Source organism: Enhydra lutris, unplaced genomic scaffold (genome assembly GCF_002288905.1).
Source record: "Enhydra lutris kenyoni isolate GAN:26980312 unplaced genomic scaffold, ASM228890v2 scaffoldscaffold4, whole genome shotgun sequence".
Taxonomy (NCBI): domain Eukaryota; kingdom Metazoa; phylum Chordata; class Mammalia; order Carnivora; family Mustelidae; genus Enhydra; species Enhydra lutris.
In genome coordinates, this window is record NW_019154088.1 from 48066119 (window position 1) to 48084358 (window position 18240).

Below are 18240 nucleotides of genomic sequence, written 5' to 3' on the forward strand. Positions count from 1 at the left end.
TTTGCAATGACTTGGATGGACCTAGAGGATATTATGTTAAGCAAAATAAATGAATCAGAGAGAGGCATTTATTGTATGATCTCATTCATATGTGGAATTTAAGAAACAAAACAGAGGATCATACAAGAAAAAATAAAATAAGATGAAATCAGAGGGGGAGACAAACCATAAGAGACTCTTAATCATAGGAAACAATCTGAAGGTAGCTGGAGGGGACGGAGTAAGGGAATTGGTTAATTGGATGATGGGCATTAAGGAAGACACATAATGTCATATGCCCTGGGTGTTATATAAGACTGATGAATCACTGACCTCTACCTCTGAAACCAATAATACATTACATGGTAGTTAATTGAATTTAAATAAAAAAATAAAGAAAACAGAGGATCATAGAGGAAATAGGGAAAAATAAAAGAAGATCAAATCAGAGAGGGAGACAAACCATAAGAGACTCTTAATCATAGGAAACAAACTGAGGGTTGCTGGGCGGGAGGGGTGTGGGGGGATGTGGTAACTGGTGACGGACATTAAGGAGGGCACATGATGTAATGAGCACTGGGTAATATATAAGACTGATGAATCACTAAACTCTACATCTGAAACTAATAATATATGTTAATTAATTGAATTTAAATAAGAAGAAAATAATAAAAATTTACAGACAAAAATAAATAAATGTCAGCCAAAAAAAAATAGATACGGGGTAATGATAATATAAAGGTGATCAGTACTGTTGTGATTATTTACTTACTTATTTTTTAGAGATTTGATTTATTTATCGGAGAGAGAGACAGAATACATAAACAGGTGGGAAGGGCAGAGTGAAAAGCAGCCTCCCTGCTAAGCAGGGAGCAGGGTCCTAGGACCTTGGGATCATGACCTAAGCCAAAGGCAGATGCTTAACCAACTGAGCCACCCAGCCATCCCCAGTGTGATTACTTAAAAACAAGCACATTGTTCAGCCATTCAAAGAAATGTCGAAGGAACCAGGTTTGAAAAAGGCAGTGACATTATACTTTGTAGTACAATTTTACGGGTTTTTCAGGAGCAGGTTTGTGAAAGTAAGTTCCCAAGATTTGGAAAAATACCCAAACAGCATCTAAACTACAGATCTTTCACACTTAGCCAAGATTCAGGAGGTAGGTACCACAGGAGTGTCTGTGCTCCCAGGGAAATCAGGTGAGGACCAAGAACTTTTGTGAACTCTAGGGGACTTTCCAGTCACACTTGCCTGAGAACCTGTCACTTGGACAAAGGTGAATCATCATCCCAAACAGGCAAAACCCAAGAATTTTAAAGAGACATATGATGTTCTCTCATAAAAATCTTTTATTGGCACACCAGAAATATCCATTTTTCTAGTACAATAGCTGTATGCATCTACAATGGTAATTCTGTGTAAACTAGGTGTCACAAGTCACTAGAAACCTACTCAGCAGGATGAATTTAATAAAGAGGAACTATGAGTCTACAGCGGCCCAGCCATCGAGTCTCATTGGAGAGTAAATCAAATAGCAAACTAGTGTTGTCCTGCAACAGAATTTTTCTGTAGCCAAGAAACCAAGATGGACATATACAGGATAGCACCCATCCAATAAATTAGGAACATGTAACCAGAGAAACACTGTAACTGATAGAGATGAGCTAAATAAAGCACAAAAGGAAAAAAATTAGCTATTTACATATCTTACTTTATGCCAAAACTTTAGTTTGTTAGCTTTCCCATCCTACCACTTCTCTTTTATCTGTTATTCTTGTTTTTTCATGTGGAATTTCTTGGCTCACTGGCAAATATTTAGACAACTAATCAGAACCTCTTTCCATGTTCTACGTTTTCTAAAACTGCATGTCAAAACTAAAGAATCAGAAGGGTAACCGTGTAAGTCTGTCTCTGTAGAGAAGTAATAAGAATTATCGTTCTGCTATCAGTTAGAGCAATGACATACAATTTCATTTTCTTCCACACATTACTGGAACTACTCCAGAAAGTTAGGTTGTGAATGGCAGCAGAGTGGATGGATTTGTCATTTGTAACAGGCACAGATATACATGGAGACACGTGAGTTTATCCTGAGAATGGGGATGCCATGGACTGCAAATTAAGATCCCCCATTACTGAAAAATGGGTTCTCTCTCTGGTTGCTATTTTTTTTTCACATTCATTTTTAAGGCTTAGTGTCATTGCAGCATTAACAAATAAGAATGCTGACATCATTTCTGCCATAATTATGATGAATGGCAGCAGGTACCATAATTAAAATAATGTAGCAGAAAAGGCATTGAGTTGGTATGTTTCTGGTGCCATGGCCAGAATGGGTAGATTTTTAGCATCATTCTTGGGAAACTGAGAGATCTTGCCAATGAGCCTCATTGCTCCTTATTTCCTTTCTAGTACTTGTAAAATAATTTGTAATTGTCATATTTTTGGTTTGCTCTCCTATGAGAATTTAAGCTCCAGAAGGGCAGTAACCACACCTGTGTGTTCACCACTGTGTCTCCAGTGTCTAGAACAGTGCCTGGTCCATAGTAGGTTCTCAGTTAAAAACTTATATTAAATAAATGAACCAAATCATAAACCCCCTGGTCTGCCCCAGTCTAGAGACTTCTTAGTTTGATTCAATGACCAGGGTTTCTGGCCTCTCCCAGTAACCCAGCTATCCTAAGGATCCTGCGGGCTGTGAACCTTTGTGTAGCCATATGGCTATTATTTTTGTGCTTCAATGGATAGTCAAACTTCTCAATGCTGCATTCACTCTGCCCACCTCTCAAAGATTAGCTATGCAGGTCTAGCACTGCATGAGAGGTAACAGCAAGAACCTTCTAGGAGGCAAACTGCAAGCTCCAAATTTAAAGCATTCTTCCCACCCCTCTCTACAACTTCTTTGTCAGAAAGCTTAAGAAAAAGGTTATCAGGAGAATATTCTCTTGGCAGTAACAGTTCAGTAAGTCACCAAGAACATGATCAGAAAAGAAACAAAATATAACTCACCTACATTAAAAAAATTATGTAAAGTAAGTGCAAAACCTGGGATTGGAAACTAAGTGATATGGTGGGCGGCCTAGGTCCTTCGTTGGTTAGAGTTGCGGGAGGCGGAAGTGAACGCAGGCATCAGAGCGGGAGAGAGGTCGGAAAGGTAGGGGCGGAGCGGAGCTGTGGAGTGTGAACGCGTGGGGACCAGCTTTTCTCTCCTCCTCCCCTTCTGCTTTCAGCTCTCCGGCATCCCACCAGGTGCTGTCGCTCTCCCAGGCGGAGGTAAGGACGGAGGGTAGGACCGGCAGCTGGCGCCTCCACGGCCCATCCTTAGGCTATTGATGCTCTGCTGGAGTAGAAGTCAGGGACTGGGAGCCCGGTGTGAAGCGTGACCTGGGGGACGAGACTGTGAGTCCTGGAAGCACCGCAGGAACCCTCCCTGCATCAGCCCCTCCCCGGGGCACAGCGGCTGTGTTCCTAGTTCAATGGGGGACCTGTTTCCTTTCTTTAACGTCTATTCTAGTAGAAGTTAAAGAAGAATTCTAGTAGAATTCTGCCTGCGCTAAGAGCCTGGCCACGGTTGGGGGTTCCCAAATCTTGGAGACACTTGATAATGTGGTTCTTATCCACCTGCCTCTTTTAAGGATCCTGGGCAGGCTGTGTTCCTTCTGACTGAAGACACAGGCATTGATCTGCAGGTAGCAAAGCCTGTTGGTGAGGGCGCAGTGAAAAGGCCGAATCCACGGATAGAGAACCGGTGAGCGGAGAACCCTTCTCTTATCCTGTGTCCACTAGTAACTCCGATTAGGATGAGCCTTTCATTTGGGGAACGAATAGGTGATTGCCAGGTCTAAGAAACAGGGGCAGGGGTATGGTTTCCCTGGATCCCGAGCAGCCTCGCATCTCGATGGACAGCGGCATGGACGAGGCCAGAAGCATCTCAGGCTCTACTGTTCTCCTTCCCCTTCTCGTCCCTGTCTCCCGAGCCCCAGAGTCTTTCTCTAAAGATACTCAGAACACCCTGGAAAACACTGAAAACCACTGAGTACAACATCCGTTGGAAGGGGAAACAGCTGCAATGTGTGGAAATCTTTGAAGGAGGTTTTTCTAAGACTCACGTCTAGGGCAATTTATGGTTTCCTTTCTTCCAATGTAGAGGCTGAACTCTGAGAGATTAGATTTCAGCCTCCCAGAAAATCCCATCTAGTCGCAGGAAGAGAGAAGGGCAAAGGTCACTGGGTTGCAATCACTTTTACTGCACACACTGATAAACAACAATCATTTTCTTTTCTTTTTTTTTTTTTAAGCTCCCAAGACTATGGTTTTGAACAGAGCAAAAATCACCTGGAAGGTTTTGATTCCCACGACCTAGCCATCTTACAGCAGCTGATAATGAGAGCTCCAGCTGAGAGGGGCAGGGAAAGCCCAGCCTAGCAACAGAGCACCCCATGACTCTGATCTTCACCCCAGCCCTGGCCCCTTGGCCCTGCCTTGCTCCCATGAGGCCCCCCATGCCTCAGAAACTTTGTGCCGGTTGTTCCCTCTGCCTGGGAAGCTAGCTCCACACAGGTCACTCCCTCCAGGGCACAGCTCACATGGGCCCACCCCACAGTGAGCACCCTGGCTGAGATGGCAGCTGCCCTCTCCTCCTTACCACCCCCAACCCCCTCGCCCTGCCCTTGGCCTCATCTCCCTTGCACTTACTGTCTTCTAGCTCATATATCATTAACATGGTCATTGTGCTTATTATTTATTCTATTACCCATAACTCAAATGTGAGCTCTATGAGGGCAAGATTTTGTTTTGTTCTCACTGATAAACAACAATACTTCTAGTAATTACAGTGCCTGACATATTAAAGGCACTCAGTAGTTATTTGTTGAATGCATGTATGAGAAGAACCTGTTGGCCATTTGCAGTAAATCATAAGTAAGTAACCCGCAGGCAGGGACTGTTTTCTAATCCCCGTGGCACCTAACGGAGCAGAGGAACAGTGCAGAGAGAAGATGCTCAGGATTTCTGATAACGGTGCTAATACTTCCGTCTCATACCTTCACCTCTCGGGCACTCATGGAGCTTTGCATAAGTCATTCCATCTGTTTTCAAACCAGCTGGTTCAAGAGTTTCTTTCCTACTAGGGATGAAACTAGGCCTCAGGGCCGGTCAAGAGCAAACCGTGAACTGAGTTCCAGTCGCCCACTTGCTGTGAATTAGACTGTGTCCAAGCTTAACGAAGGGGCTGATGCTGATCTGGAATCATCTCTGTTGTCAACGTTGATCCCTTTCCCCTCTCCTTTCCTCCGGGTCTTGATCTGGGCCTTACACGGTTGGCTTCCCTCTCTCAGGGGCTAACGTACCACCCGCGGGCAGCCTTTGAAGCAGAGCGGGCAGAAGCTGCTGGGAGGCGCGGGGGCACGGCGCTTACCTGCACGTTCCTGTTCAGGCTGACCGCCGGGAAGAACAGGCCTTCCACGTTCTCGAAGGCTATGGGACCCTGCTGTTCGTCGTTGATAAAAAAGGTCAAGGTTTTCCTGTTCAAGTCGAGGAGGACCCCGATTGTGGCCCCCTTGGTGATCCCTCCCTCCGTTCTGGAGGAAAAGAAAACAACTGGGTTTCACTTGTCATCATTCTAGAAGCTCCCCTCTTTGTACTAACTATATAAACCCTTTTGTACTAACTAGTATTTCTCAACCTGTTTAAAAATGTTGTTCCCCACACCCCAGGAGCATTTTTAAATATTTTTTTTTTCCCTCGTCACCTTCCTCACATATTGTTTTAATACCAGAAATACACTGGGTATTTGTTTATGTGTTGTGTGTATATCTGTGCTTTGTAAATAAATAGTAAGATTTTTTGCTTAATTCCCTCCTCCCCACACACCAAGTTTCTCTCCCTTGGGGGAGATAGTGCCCCCTGCAGAGAATATAGTTTAAACAATGCTGCTCTGCGGTGGCTGAGAGCGAACTCATTCCCAGAGGGCCTCTACCTCTGAGCCTCCTCAGCAGAAAACAAATCAATCAAGTCTAAGAGAAAAAAGCCGGCTTTGGGCTATCAGAGCTCTGTCTGCAGCGATGTTGTGCACTTGGCACAAATGGTGTGAATTAAACATCAACTCCAAAATGCCTTAATTTGAAAGCCAAAATAAAGAAGCACTTAAGCTGAATTGAAAGCATATGCATGAAAAATGGGATGTGGGGCCGTATGCTACCGATTTAACAGAAAAAACTTATTCCAGAAAGATGTTAGCTCTGGGCATGTTGAGTTTAAATTGAGAAGCCTCTCTAAAAAATGACAACATTGGAGAGGGTTCTCCCCTGCAAAGTGAAACAATTATATTGTGGAAAATGGAGGAGTGATTTTAAAGAACCTTCATTGAAATGTCATTTTAAAGCAAATTATGTCTAATATTTCAACAAATGCTTTCACAAAAGTCATCAACGTGGATGGTCAGATTTGCCTTACACCCTGATCTTTGAGGTCTGCCAGTACTGAACTTCATCCTCATCTCAGCAAAGCACAGAAGCTGGTTAAGTGTTGTTCTTTCCCCCCAGCATGTACAATACAGACTGTACATAATCATCAAAGGACAGGTTTATAAATCGCATCTTGTTAATTCATAACTTCAACAATGAGAGCACAGTATGCACACAAGCAGACACGTTCAACTTTAAGAATGTATTTCTTGGGGCGCCTGGGTGGCTCAGTGGGTTAAAGCCTCTGACTTCGGCTCAGGTCATGATCCCAGGGTTCTGGGATCGAGCCCCACATCAGGCTCTCTGCTCAGCGGGGAGCCTGCTTCCCTTCCTCTCTCTGCCTGCCTTTCTGTCTACTTGTAATCTCTGTCAAATAAATAAATAAAATCTTTAAAAAAAAAAAAAGAATGTATTTCTTGGCATAGTGTGACCCTTGTGTTATTATTTACTCCTTCACTCCAAAATAAAGAAGCTAGAAGGGAAAAGTAAGTGGGTACAGGGGGGAATGGTATGATGACTCTAGTGACTGAGGGCTCCCCCAAATGTAAGTCACCAAAGATGCCCACTTATCGACACCCAGATGGATTTGATATCAGGCTGAAGTGGTATGTGTGTTCGCTGTAAGGGATTATGAGCAAACAATAGACACCCAGATGGGTGTGTATAGAAAATGTCCAAGGGAATGGGAAGTGGAGGTCTTAGGAATCCTACTGACTAGAGAAGGAGCAGTGATGACCTTCCAGAAAAAACTGAGACAGTGGAATCCACCAGGGTACTACTGTCAGACTTGCTTTCCTCTACCTCTCTACTTACACAAACCAAATGATAAAGGAAGTGTAGGGAAAAAAATAGAGTTTGGGTTAAATGATAATTGTCTATATTTTGGTGTTAGAGGCAAACCTAAGGAGATGACTACATTCTCCTTCCCCAGAAAACTGGGCGTTCTGAATTTATACGGTAATAGGCCTACAAATTCTAAAGCTATCTAAACTGGTATCTGTAAGATTTAAGTTTAATGCATGGTTTCTATTCTGGGAAGTGGTATTGATAATAATCCTAACAAGAAGAACAACGGCTTCTGTTTTCAGCTGCCTCCGATGTGAGGCATTCTCACATATCTCATTTAATCTGGAGAACACTCCCATCTGGAAAAATATAATTAGCCTAATTTGACGGATTTGGAGACAAAGGTTCAGAAAAACTAAAAGGCTCTCCTGGTAAGTTGTAGGTCTGGATTTTATGATCCTAGGATATTTTCCTGGAAAAGATATGCATGGGGAGTCTTAGTTACCAGCCATGGTGAAGGACCTAGGAAAGGGCTCATATCTTTGGCATTATGAAAACGTAAAATCAATCAATCCATCAATCTATCAATTAACCCCTGAGAAGGACTCAGGTAAGAGTAGTAGAACTCCTGTGTCACTTACTGGAGACCACCTGCCTGGCTGCCTGAATGTTGTCAATTTAATAGGACTCTGAACTTGGGCTCTCATTTTGTACCAGAAGCCAGCATGAAGAAGGCTCAGCCTGGGGGCTGCTGGGTACCTGTTGGTGTGCGAGTTGTTGTGCATGAACCAGCTCCGGTGATTGTCCACATACATTGCCCAAGCTTTGTCATCCTTCCCTAACATCACATCCTTCATCACGTCCATGCGAGCCACACCGAAGGCAGGGTCAGGGTGGTTGTCATAGCGATCCACGGTTAGCTCCCAGTAGTGGACGCCCTTGGAGAAGCCAGTCTTCCCCAGCACCACCCGGTCATCATAGCTGCTGCAGGTCACTGTCAGGTTGTCATTGGAGAAGATGATGTCAGCGTGTGCCGAGCCAGGGTCGAAAGCAAACCAGGCCACTGGGAACAAGAGAAGGGAGTGGGGTTACCGAGGATGACCCGAAGAGCTCTGTGCAGTGCAACATGCCCCTGCACGGGGGAGGAGTGTCGTGTCCCATTTTCATGCTGCCATGCAGGAAGGAGGTGTCCGGGGCCACAGGGGGCTGTGAGTGAGCAGACAGGGGCCACATCCTGGGAGGTGGTACTCTCTGCACCCAGAAGCAGACGGAGGACACAAGACCGATTCAGCAGGGGTTACCTGACTCAGACTGCACTCCCAACCAGGTGATCCGGGAGTGAAGTGGCATCGATTTTGGAAGGTGCAAGTCCCTTCACCCGGTGACTGGGACAACAGTACACCGGAGACATAAAGGGAGAGGGTGCGCTAAGATGCCTGTGTTACCCTGAGGCGGGGAGGCTAGGATCTACAGTCCTAGATGGAGGAGGGATAAAACACACTGAGTGAAACCAGGAAATGTCCCTTCGGCAGAAGTGCTGACATCTAATCGTTTTGAAAACGTCCTCAGCGCTAGTGGAAGCTCAAAGGCTGCAAAGCTATCGGCAACATGAAATAATTTTCATGAGTGTGACTTTGGACATGAGATGGGTCGCTTCCTTCATACCTTAAAAATAACAGTTTGCATGTTACTCCTAACACTAACATGTAAACTATTTTGCTGGAGCAGTAGGTATTTTGGACATTAGGTGAAGAGAGAATGACATCTTTGCACGCATCGTTCTGACCCAAGTTCTAAATGCCGCCTACCAATAACACACTCCGGAGAGATGTCATTGCTGATTTATTGAACCTGTGAGCCATCTCACATGCACTTTGGTCTTTGCTATTTGTAACAGAATAAGGTTATTCCATACCTGCCAACAGCTTTTTAATGTCAACTGTTGTCATTCCAAGTGAAAGGCATGGGAGAGAGAAACAGGAAGCAAAATTGACATTGATAAGAAAACACGTCTCTTTTGATAGACTCATACCAAAAAAGGGCTTGATTTCAAACACTACAAACACTACAACTGTCGGTCTGACTTGTACCTTAACCCACATTAGCACTCATAAAGAGTGCTCTGCCTTGATGTATAAGAAAACTGGGGGGGAATGCAATCCTCTTCTAGGTATAAGATTTAAAAATACACTTTTCTAAGTATAGGGGAAAGTGTTCTAATGGGGGATTTTCATGACAATCAGACAATTTTATTGACATACAATAAGCTGCCGCCATTTATTTGGTGGAGGAAATTGAGCATGCCAACCACACAAGTCAAAGATGACAATCACGATATAGGTGTACTTGCCTAACTGAGAGTAAGGTGCCGACTGAGGCTCAAAGCTGCATCCTATAAAGAGATACTACACATCAAAGCTATGAAGCAGCAACCAGGAGGATAAACAGTATTTGTACACACTTAAAACACACCAGCTGAAATGAGTCACCAGAGGCCTGATTCATGAAAAACCAAAGCCCTTTTTATATTAGTTAACTTTGCTGGGTATAAAAAGGCTTTTCTCTGGCCCTTTTCCAAATGAAAAGTACACCCCCCCCCCATTTAATAAATCCTCTTTCAGTTGATTCTAAACTAGGCAGCTTAAATTTTTCTCGGCCCCCAAGCTCAATCTTTTCCACTAAAGTTTCCGTACTAAATGGAAGGCTTACTGTTTAGAAAGGGGAAATATTCGGGGCTGGAGGGAAGCAAAATAAATAAACAAAGAAGAAAAATGTGAGAAGTGAGGAGATATCACTGGATCTTGATAAAAACTCTGTTCTCTAACACTACTTCATGCACCTCTAACTCTGGTGGTAACTAGAAGGCGTTTGTTGTGACTTGGGCCTAAGTTAAATGATACACATATGTGGGACTGAACCTAGGATGTAACCTGTATGTTAATAAAACACCTGATAATTTTTAATAATGGCATGAACTAAATGTAGTGAAACAAATGACTTCATCTTCTTAGATCATTTTACTAAATCGATTCTTCTCACCTAAGTGGGGGTGGGTACTAGAATCACCTGTGGAAATTTCCCAACCCTCCTTCCTCAAGATTTGGATCCCATGAGAAGTTGGGTTGGGTGGAGGAAGAAGTGTGGTCTTAAAATATTCCAAGGTGTATGACCTCTAGTTTCAAGCGGTGTTGGAACAGATCTGGCAAATGCATTTTTGATGAGCACTCAGGTATCCCCTAGAGAGAATCATTTAATTTTTAACTCAGAAAGGTTTATACACTAACTTCTAAAACAATCAAAGGATAATACACTGAATTAAAATAATTTTAGAAGGAATACAGCAACTTACTATAAAAAAAAAAGGACTAATGATTGAGTCAAAAACAAAACTGTAAAGCATGTCCTTACTTTGGTTACTTTATTTTACTCTGGGATGAATTCACATACAAAAGAATCATTTTCTTCCAATTCATGGCTGAATTTTATGCCTAGCTTCTACCAATGATCACTTTAAAATTCCTATTCACAGGTTAGAGCATAGTGAGGACTGGAAAACAAGGAGTTTTAAAGCTGAATCTCATATCCCACTTTGGAAATGAATTTATAGAATCTGAACAGGGCTTTAAAAATTTTAAATGAATCATGCCTTCTGCAAGTCTTTTTCAAAACACGTGTTCCAAAATCTTGTTACACTATTGAAAACATACCACCATACATTTAAGAGTCAATGATACAACTAGAACAATGCTGTTAAACATAGCCATCTTGCATCCCCAGACCCACATTTCATTTTATTCTTGAGACAATATACATTACAAAGACTATAACAGTATTTTAGTACATTGGACAGAAAGTGAAAAGAGTTCCATAACAAAGCATGTTTGAAAGCCAGTAGTGCACAGAAAAACAATAAGAAACATAAAAGCACAAAGAAAAATGTCATTTTAAAGAGAGCTTGAAGTCCCTGCATCCTTTTTGCACTGTCATGCTGTGGCCTTCTTCATTCCAGGATGTGGGATGAGCAAAAAGAATAAAATAAAAAACAAAAGAAACCTTTGGAAATGTGAAATGTGCATCACGTGTATTCACGATTACAATATAGTCCTGAAGAGATCAAATAGGTCTGCATCATAGATGTTTTAGGATTCTGTTGGCTAGACAGAGTCAATTGCACAATAATGCATGTCTAGCTTCCCTGAAATCAATCTAAAGCCCTCTCCCAACCTGCTTGGCTGTGGGAAACTTGGGGGAAGCCAGCTTTGGCCATGACTTGGATCCCTGGGCCTTAGGCCAGTTAAGGGTTTCTAATTTGGCTAGTGGTGTTCCCTCCCCATTGCTAGGAAAAATCCACCATGAGTGGGACTGTCCTACCAGCAAGCCCAGGCTTTTGCAGAAAATACTTTCATGTTCTGCTCTCTGCTTTGGCTGCTTTGTGGGATGCTGTCTGCTGTTGGTGTGTTTTTACTTTATTTTTCGATAAAGATCTCTTGAGTCTATGTTTAATCAGACCACTATGGGCTGGATGCACTGATCCAGTCTCCCAGACACAGCTGGTTTCCTGGATACAGCAGGGTTGCAACTCCCAGACTAAGGCCACAGCCTCCACTCAGCCAGCGCTTATGCCGTGCTATGTCACTGCATGTGATGACAGAGCAGGTCATCCATGGCGGTACTAGCTGGTGCAAAAAGAACAACTTCACTCGCCACTTTCCAATGCCATTATACATTGACCACAGCTAGATGGTTGGGCCTTACACCACACAAACAAGAACGCCACACAGCTCCAGCATCCAAACCCTCCTCATACCAGAAGCAGGCCACAGACATAGAGATCAGCTCATTGCCCTCTCCATGCACATGAATGGCAAGAACAAAACAAGTATTTCGGAGATGCCATCGAGGCACAGAGAAATCAAGGGGAAAGGTCAGACGAGCTCGGCTCACCCGGTGCATTGAGAGACTGCAAAGAGGAATGCAAGCTCAGCTGGTGGGGTGAGGATCGGATATCAAAGTAGGATCTCCCGGGAAAGCTGGGTTGTAGATTAAGGGTGGAGGAGAAAGGACTCATTCTACGGAGCGGCAATCTTTCCGAAGGCACTGGAAAAGGGAGTGTCTGTTCTTCTGAATCGGTGTCTAGATGTAAGATCAATGCAAACTAGAGATCAGAAATCTGCCACCTGCCCAAGCACGGTTCCCCAAGACCTGCCTTACCAATGCATTTGTACAAAGCCTCATCCCTCCCGCAGGTGCCACAAGGCATTAACAAAACCAAAGTGGCTTGAGGCTGGGAGGGCATTCTCAGCAGGCCAGGACTCAAGACCAGAGGACACCTCAAACATCACAGACAGTTGCTTTCATTTCCCCCAATTTTTAGTGGTAGAGAAGGTATTTTAGAAGGTTTCCTTTTCATTCAATTTTTTAGAGTCGAATTTAGAAACTTTAGGATAGATTTTACCCAGTGAGGACCAAGAGTGATACTTCAACCCCTTCGGCTACCTTGGAAGTTATTACCTGTATGACTTACAGCTTCTTAAAGAGTTTCTATTTAGGAGATGATCATCTTTTTTTTTTTTTTTTAACCAATTCTTTGCTTTTTTCCATACTTTTCCCTTTTCTCTCCTATATACATTTTTCCATTCCCGAATGGATGAGATGATTTTTCTATCCTAACACACTCAACACTTGCTCTTTGGATAGGAGAGGAAGATAGGGCTGAAAACGGAATCAGGGAAGGAGCCTTACCTTTGTTTCTGAATTAGGATCAGACCCCAGGGATGCCACTTGAGGAGCTTTGGTTTTCTAATAATAACAGTCTGTGGGGCCATGATGAGGTGTGTGGATGGCACATATGTCTTTATTTTCAGATACTTGAGTCTGGTGTAAACATCACTAAATGACTAAAATCACTCCTTTCTCTTTTGTCAAACAATAGGTGGTTCTAGGCAGTAGGGTGGTCTGGTCAGAGGTAGATGTTTCACCAGTCAGGACCTTCTTAGAACACAGTGTGACAATAATACTTTAAGAAAGAGAGATGGGGGACGCCTGGGTGGCTCAGTTGGTTAAGCAGCTGCCTTCGGCTCAGGTCATGATCCCAGCGTCCTGGGATCGAGTCCCACATCGGGCTCCTTGCTTGGCGGGGAGCCTGCTTCTCCCTCTGTCTCTGCCTGCCATTCTGTCTGCCTGTGCTTGCTCTCTCTCCCTCTCTCTCTGAAAAAAAAAAAAAAAAAAAAAAAAAGAAAGAGAGATGGCATGATGGTAATATTCTATGTCCAAAACTAAAGAATGATCTTTTCACTGAAAAAAATAATTCTGTCTTGGTGGCCAGAGGATGTTCCTGGAAATATTTGTCTGGTTTGAGTCTGTCAGCATGTTTCTTCCTGTTAAACATATCCTTGTGCTATCAAAATGCTATTGTGGGCATGTTCAAGCCACTGGAGTGTGTGTATGTTACATGATCCTATTTGAAAAGCTCTGAACAAGGCCATTGGCTAGTTTTAATTGAATACTGCTGAGAGTCAGCCCCATTTTAGTTTCTGCATTTACAATATTAAAGTTAGCTCTTCAGGCTTTACTCTTATCCTTGGGGAATTTTTTTTTTTTTTTAAAGAAAATTATACAAAGATCTCAGAGAAAAGGAACTGCTACTCATGGAGTTAAGGTGTGGTATTCCCAATAATAATATATTCAAAGTTTCTTCTACCTAAACTTCATATAATTTGGATGACATGACATATATGGCCATTTCTTTGTTCAAAAATAGTAAATCAGAATTGCTTCCTATTATAATTCTCTCAAGGGGGAATTAATCTTTTAGTTTAATGGGGAATTTGAAATCCAGCAGAGCACCACAAACTGACGTGGGCTTCATTTAGGGATAGTAGGCCATATTTATGTCAGTAAAAGATTTTTTAATTATTTTTTATTTTATTTTATTTTTAAAAGATTTTATTTATTTATTTGACAGACAGAGATCATAAGGAGGCAGAGAGGCAGGCAGAGAGAGAGAGGGGAAGCAGGCTCTCTGAGCAAAGAGCCCAACGTGGGGCTTGATCCCAGGACCCTGGGACCATGACCTGAGCTGAAGGCAGAGGCTTTAACCCACTGAGCCACCCAGGCACCCCTAAAAGATTTTTTATTAACAAGAATTTGCTTGGAAGTGTATTTTTTCCAGGCGGTAGCAATCAATTCATTATATTGAAAATAATTGTTGCTTTAAAAATGAAGGGAAAGGACGTACATAGTTTATTGAAATCTAGAATTTATTGAACCTCCACGTCATCATCTGAAAACCAATGAAGAGATGTATACTGAATCCAGACCCTGGGGAGCATATCTAAGCCATCATGAAACATACTCACCTTTCCTACTCTGAGTACCGAGTTGGTAATGGCACCATTCTGTGGGACGGGGCCTGAGAGTAGCTGTGGTTATTCATGGGATTAATAACTTGACACTAAAATAGTTATTGTTTTTCTAGCCTTTTATGTGGATCCATTATTTATTGATGACCCAATATTCCTTGACTCCTCTCATTTTGAACTATGCCCTCTTTTCAGGCAAGCTTATTTAATACCCACTTTATCCAACCATCTCCATTTTCCTCTTCTTTTCCCCCCACCTATGGCCTCCCATACCCTTCAGTTGGGCTCTTACCCCATTTTCTTTAAGGAGTTCCTAAAAAATTTTCTTAACTCCTCATGAAAACTTCCTGAATGAATTACAAGAGGGAGACTCTTTTCCACCCGATCCCAGCCACACTAAACAAGCAGTGTCCCTTTATGCCTTCCCCGTGGGCACACAGTGCAAATATTTGGTCAGTTGCCTGTAAGTCATCTATGTCACTTGATACTATCTTAGATTACAGGAGTCTCAGCAGAGGAAGACCCTGGGTAACATCGAGGAGCAATCATCAAACTTCCCCTTGAAATATCCTGTGTTGAGAAACTCATTGCCTCTGGGCAGTCCCCTCCAGGTTATAGTTATTGCTTGTATTTGTCTGGATATGCCTCTCTGAGAGCCCCACTCATCAAATGTAGCATTACTCTCTGGGGCCAAGACTACTATTCTTCAAGTATTGGATGGCAGTCACCAATCCCCTTTAAATCTTCCCTTTTCTGGGCTAAAAAGAATCTATCTCCTGCCCTTTTTCTATGCTCTGAATTTAAAATCTTAACTCTCCTTGTCTCCTTGTCTTGCCCCACTCTACATATTCAAAAACATGAACCAAAGACACTAAGACAATATTGGGTATAGTATTACCACTCCCTGATTTAGTTAAATCACACAGCAATGTGTGATTGCTGTGTGATTTAACTAATGAACATACACAGAGCCACCCAAGAGTATATTCTATATTATACCCATGGGATGCAGGAAGAATACATCCCACTTTGTCACCTCCTCTTGAAAGCACCACTATTGAGATCTGGAGATCTAGAGAAGACTTCTCAGCCATTAATGTTCTTAGCCAAGACAAATAGGAGTGGGGTTTATCTCTCACACCTCCACATTCTCTTCCCTCCCCCCATCAAATACATGATACAAAAGCTATGTTCCAGGTCATAGCTAATATCCAGGATCACTGTTATTAATTTTTAATGTACAGATCACTAGAGAAAGACAAGTTGTACTTTAAAAGATTCTAAATGTCTTGTTTGGTGATATGCAGTGATCCTGTCTGCTGAATAGTTTTGTTGAGTAAAAGCAGCTGATCAGGGAAGACCAACGGGAAGAGCAGTAAAATGCTGGCTGGACACTGGCATGGTGACTCTAGACACAGCTGTAACTGCACAGTGGGAACAGTCCTCATAATGGAAATATGTCAAGACATACTTTCCATCAACTCTGTTAATGGCCACCATTTTCCTCTTGTCCTTGACTAGACTGCTTTCCCTTCCCACCCAGGACTGGCTGGATTCTGGAGTCGAGGCCTATGCTTAAAAGAAGCCATCAAGAATTATCAAAGTGAAGACCCGCTGGGCATCACACGTATTATTTACTGACTTTTGGGTTCAAAGTGAAAAAAGAACGTCTAGGTGGTATACTCCTGTTTGGCTAATGGTACATACTTCTTTTACTTGTTCATTAGTTAACATTTATTAAACACTTACCATGTGCCAGACATTGTATTAAAACTGAGCAGCTGGGAAACATGAACTTGGAAGGAGAGCTGACCACAAGAAAGAGAGTAATTTAGACAAAATCTTCTAGGGGCAGAATTTCTTGACTGATTCCAACATGTACTGAATATGAAAGATTTCTGTAGTGTGGTAGAATATTTTGGAAATATTCCTCACCAGTCTGTGAGGTGTTATTTTTGGAATTCAAAGAGGAAAAGCAAACCAACAGGGCTTCCTTCTGACAGTGTATGCTAATGCAGCTTTCTTTGTGACTGGTAGAATTCTTGGTTATCTCTTTGTCTGGTCGGGTACAGCTTCATATCTCAGGCAGCCCGTGAGTGCTGGTCCAGCAAGACAGTTGTATTTCAAAGCCCAGTAAGACAAGATATGTCAGTAAGAACTGCACAAGCAGCAGTAAAGTTGAGTTTCAGTTCAATTATAAACCAGCTGTAAAATAATTTGCTTTTTTGGGGAAGATTTTAAAGAGACAAATGAATGAAGGAGGCTGAGTCTCCTTAAATGATCTAATAAGCATCTGAAGGTATAATTATGTCCAACTGGTACATGAGTTACAATGAAACGTGGTATTTTAAGCTCTCTTCTCAACTGCAGTTGAGAAGTAAGAAACAATTTTGTTTTGAAAAAGATTCCTTTTAAGAGAAGAAATAGTCTCTTAAACACCCCTGGGACAGCTGCATGCTCTGTCACCAAATCCTCCACTCCAGTTTAGAATACCATAGCATTATTTCTAAGTAACTGCCATCAGAAGAACTAAAAATTCCTGCATTTCAAATAGATGCAACAGATTCCAAAGGACTCATCTACTCCCCAGAGTGTCAACTGTAAAGCATATTGCCCAGAACCAAAGATAGGGTCTGGATCCAATTTAGTTCTATGGAAAAATTGAGGAAATTCCCTGGGATGTCATGCATGTTGTCAAAATTAAAAGGAACAGAGTATTTCTCTTCTCTGGGCTCTGAAAACTAGCATGCCTCTCACTTTGGATTTTGTAAAACCTACCCAAATTTGTTCAGGTATGATTTACCTACCTTGAGGATTTTGTTTTGGAAATGCACATTCTTCTAACTAATGTTTTGGGAGCTCTGAGGTTCTGAACCGGGAAAAATAAAGCAGAGGCATAGGAAAGATGATCTCTGGTGGACAATATACTCTCCCCTACATGATCCTTTATCAACTGTTTTCTATTAGTGTTGAATTCTCAGTATCACAGGCAGATCTTTAAGACCTATTAAGATCCTTGCAGGAAGCAGGAGGTGTCTATGCCTGTTCATCACATTTTCATAAGCAGTTGACAGATTTCAGCAGTAGTTTTGAAGAAATAAACCATACAAGAAAGCCAGAGGTACAAATTATAAAGAACTTGGAGGTTATATGTTCTAAGTCCATAGTTTTAGAGACAAAAACAAAACAAATCCCCCTCCAAACCAAGAAACCCCTCCCAACACTCCCCTCCCCAAGCACAACAACAAAACAAAAACTTCTGAAATCCAGAGAGGTTAAGGGACACATCCCAAGTCACACTGCCCGCTGTGGTAGGACAGGATAGGGACCCAGGCAGGATCAATTCCAGGGGGATAAAATTTTGGGAGTGACAAGGCCATTGCTTCTCTTTTGTGCCTTGGAAATGTACACAAGGTAAACTTTAGGCCATGGGCCATGGACACATTCCAGTGGTCTCGGGGTGACCAAGGTTTGTGCATATGAACCCAATATCATTCTTTCAATCCCGTACCATATTGAGTGAGGGTGAATCTTTCTTCTCTAAATGGAGCAGTTCTATGGACTGGGGTGGTTAGGGATTGCAAGGCAAAGGATCGTCTTCTCCACCCCAAGGTTACAACTTCTCTGTGGGTGGGGCAGGTTTAGTATA

At 42.5% G+C, this 18240-nt stretch overlaps 1 protein-coding gene across 1 annotated transcript in view; it reads right to left on the minus strand.

Moving 5' to 3' along the window:
- Positions 1 to 3301: 3301 nt before the first annotated feature.
- Positions 3302 to 18240, minus strand: part of LOC111162421 (E3 ubiquitin-protein ligase TRIM9) — a 107078-nt gene continuing 92139 nt past the window's right edge. Inside the window, exons 8-10 of the mRNA XM_022526831.1 lie at positions 7990 to 8293; positions 5397 to 5559; positions 3302 to 3364 (exon numbers count right to left, since the gene is read on the minus strand). Of these exons, the coding sequence (XP_022382539.1) occupies positions 3302 to 3364; positions 5397 to 5559; positions 7990 to 8293 (530 nt within the window). The remainder of the gene's footprint in view (positions 3365 to 5396; positions 5560 to 7989; positions 8294 to 18240) is intronic.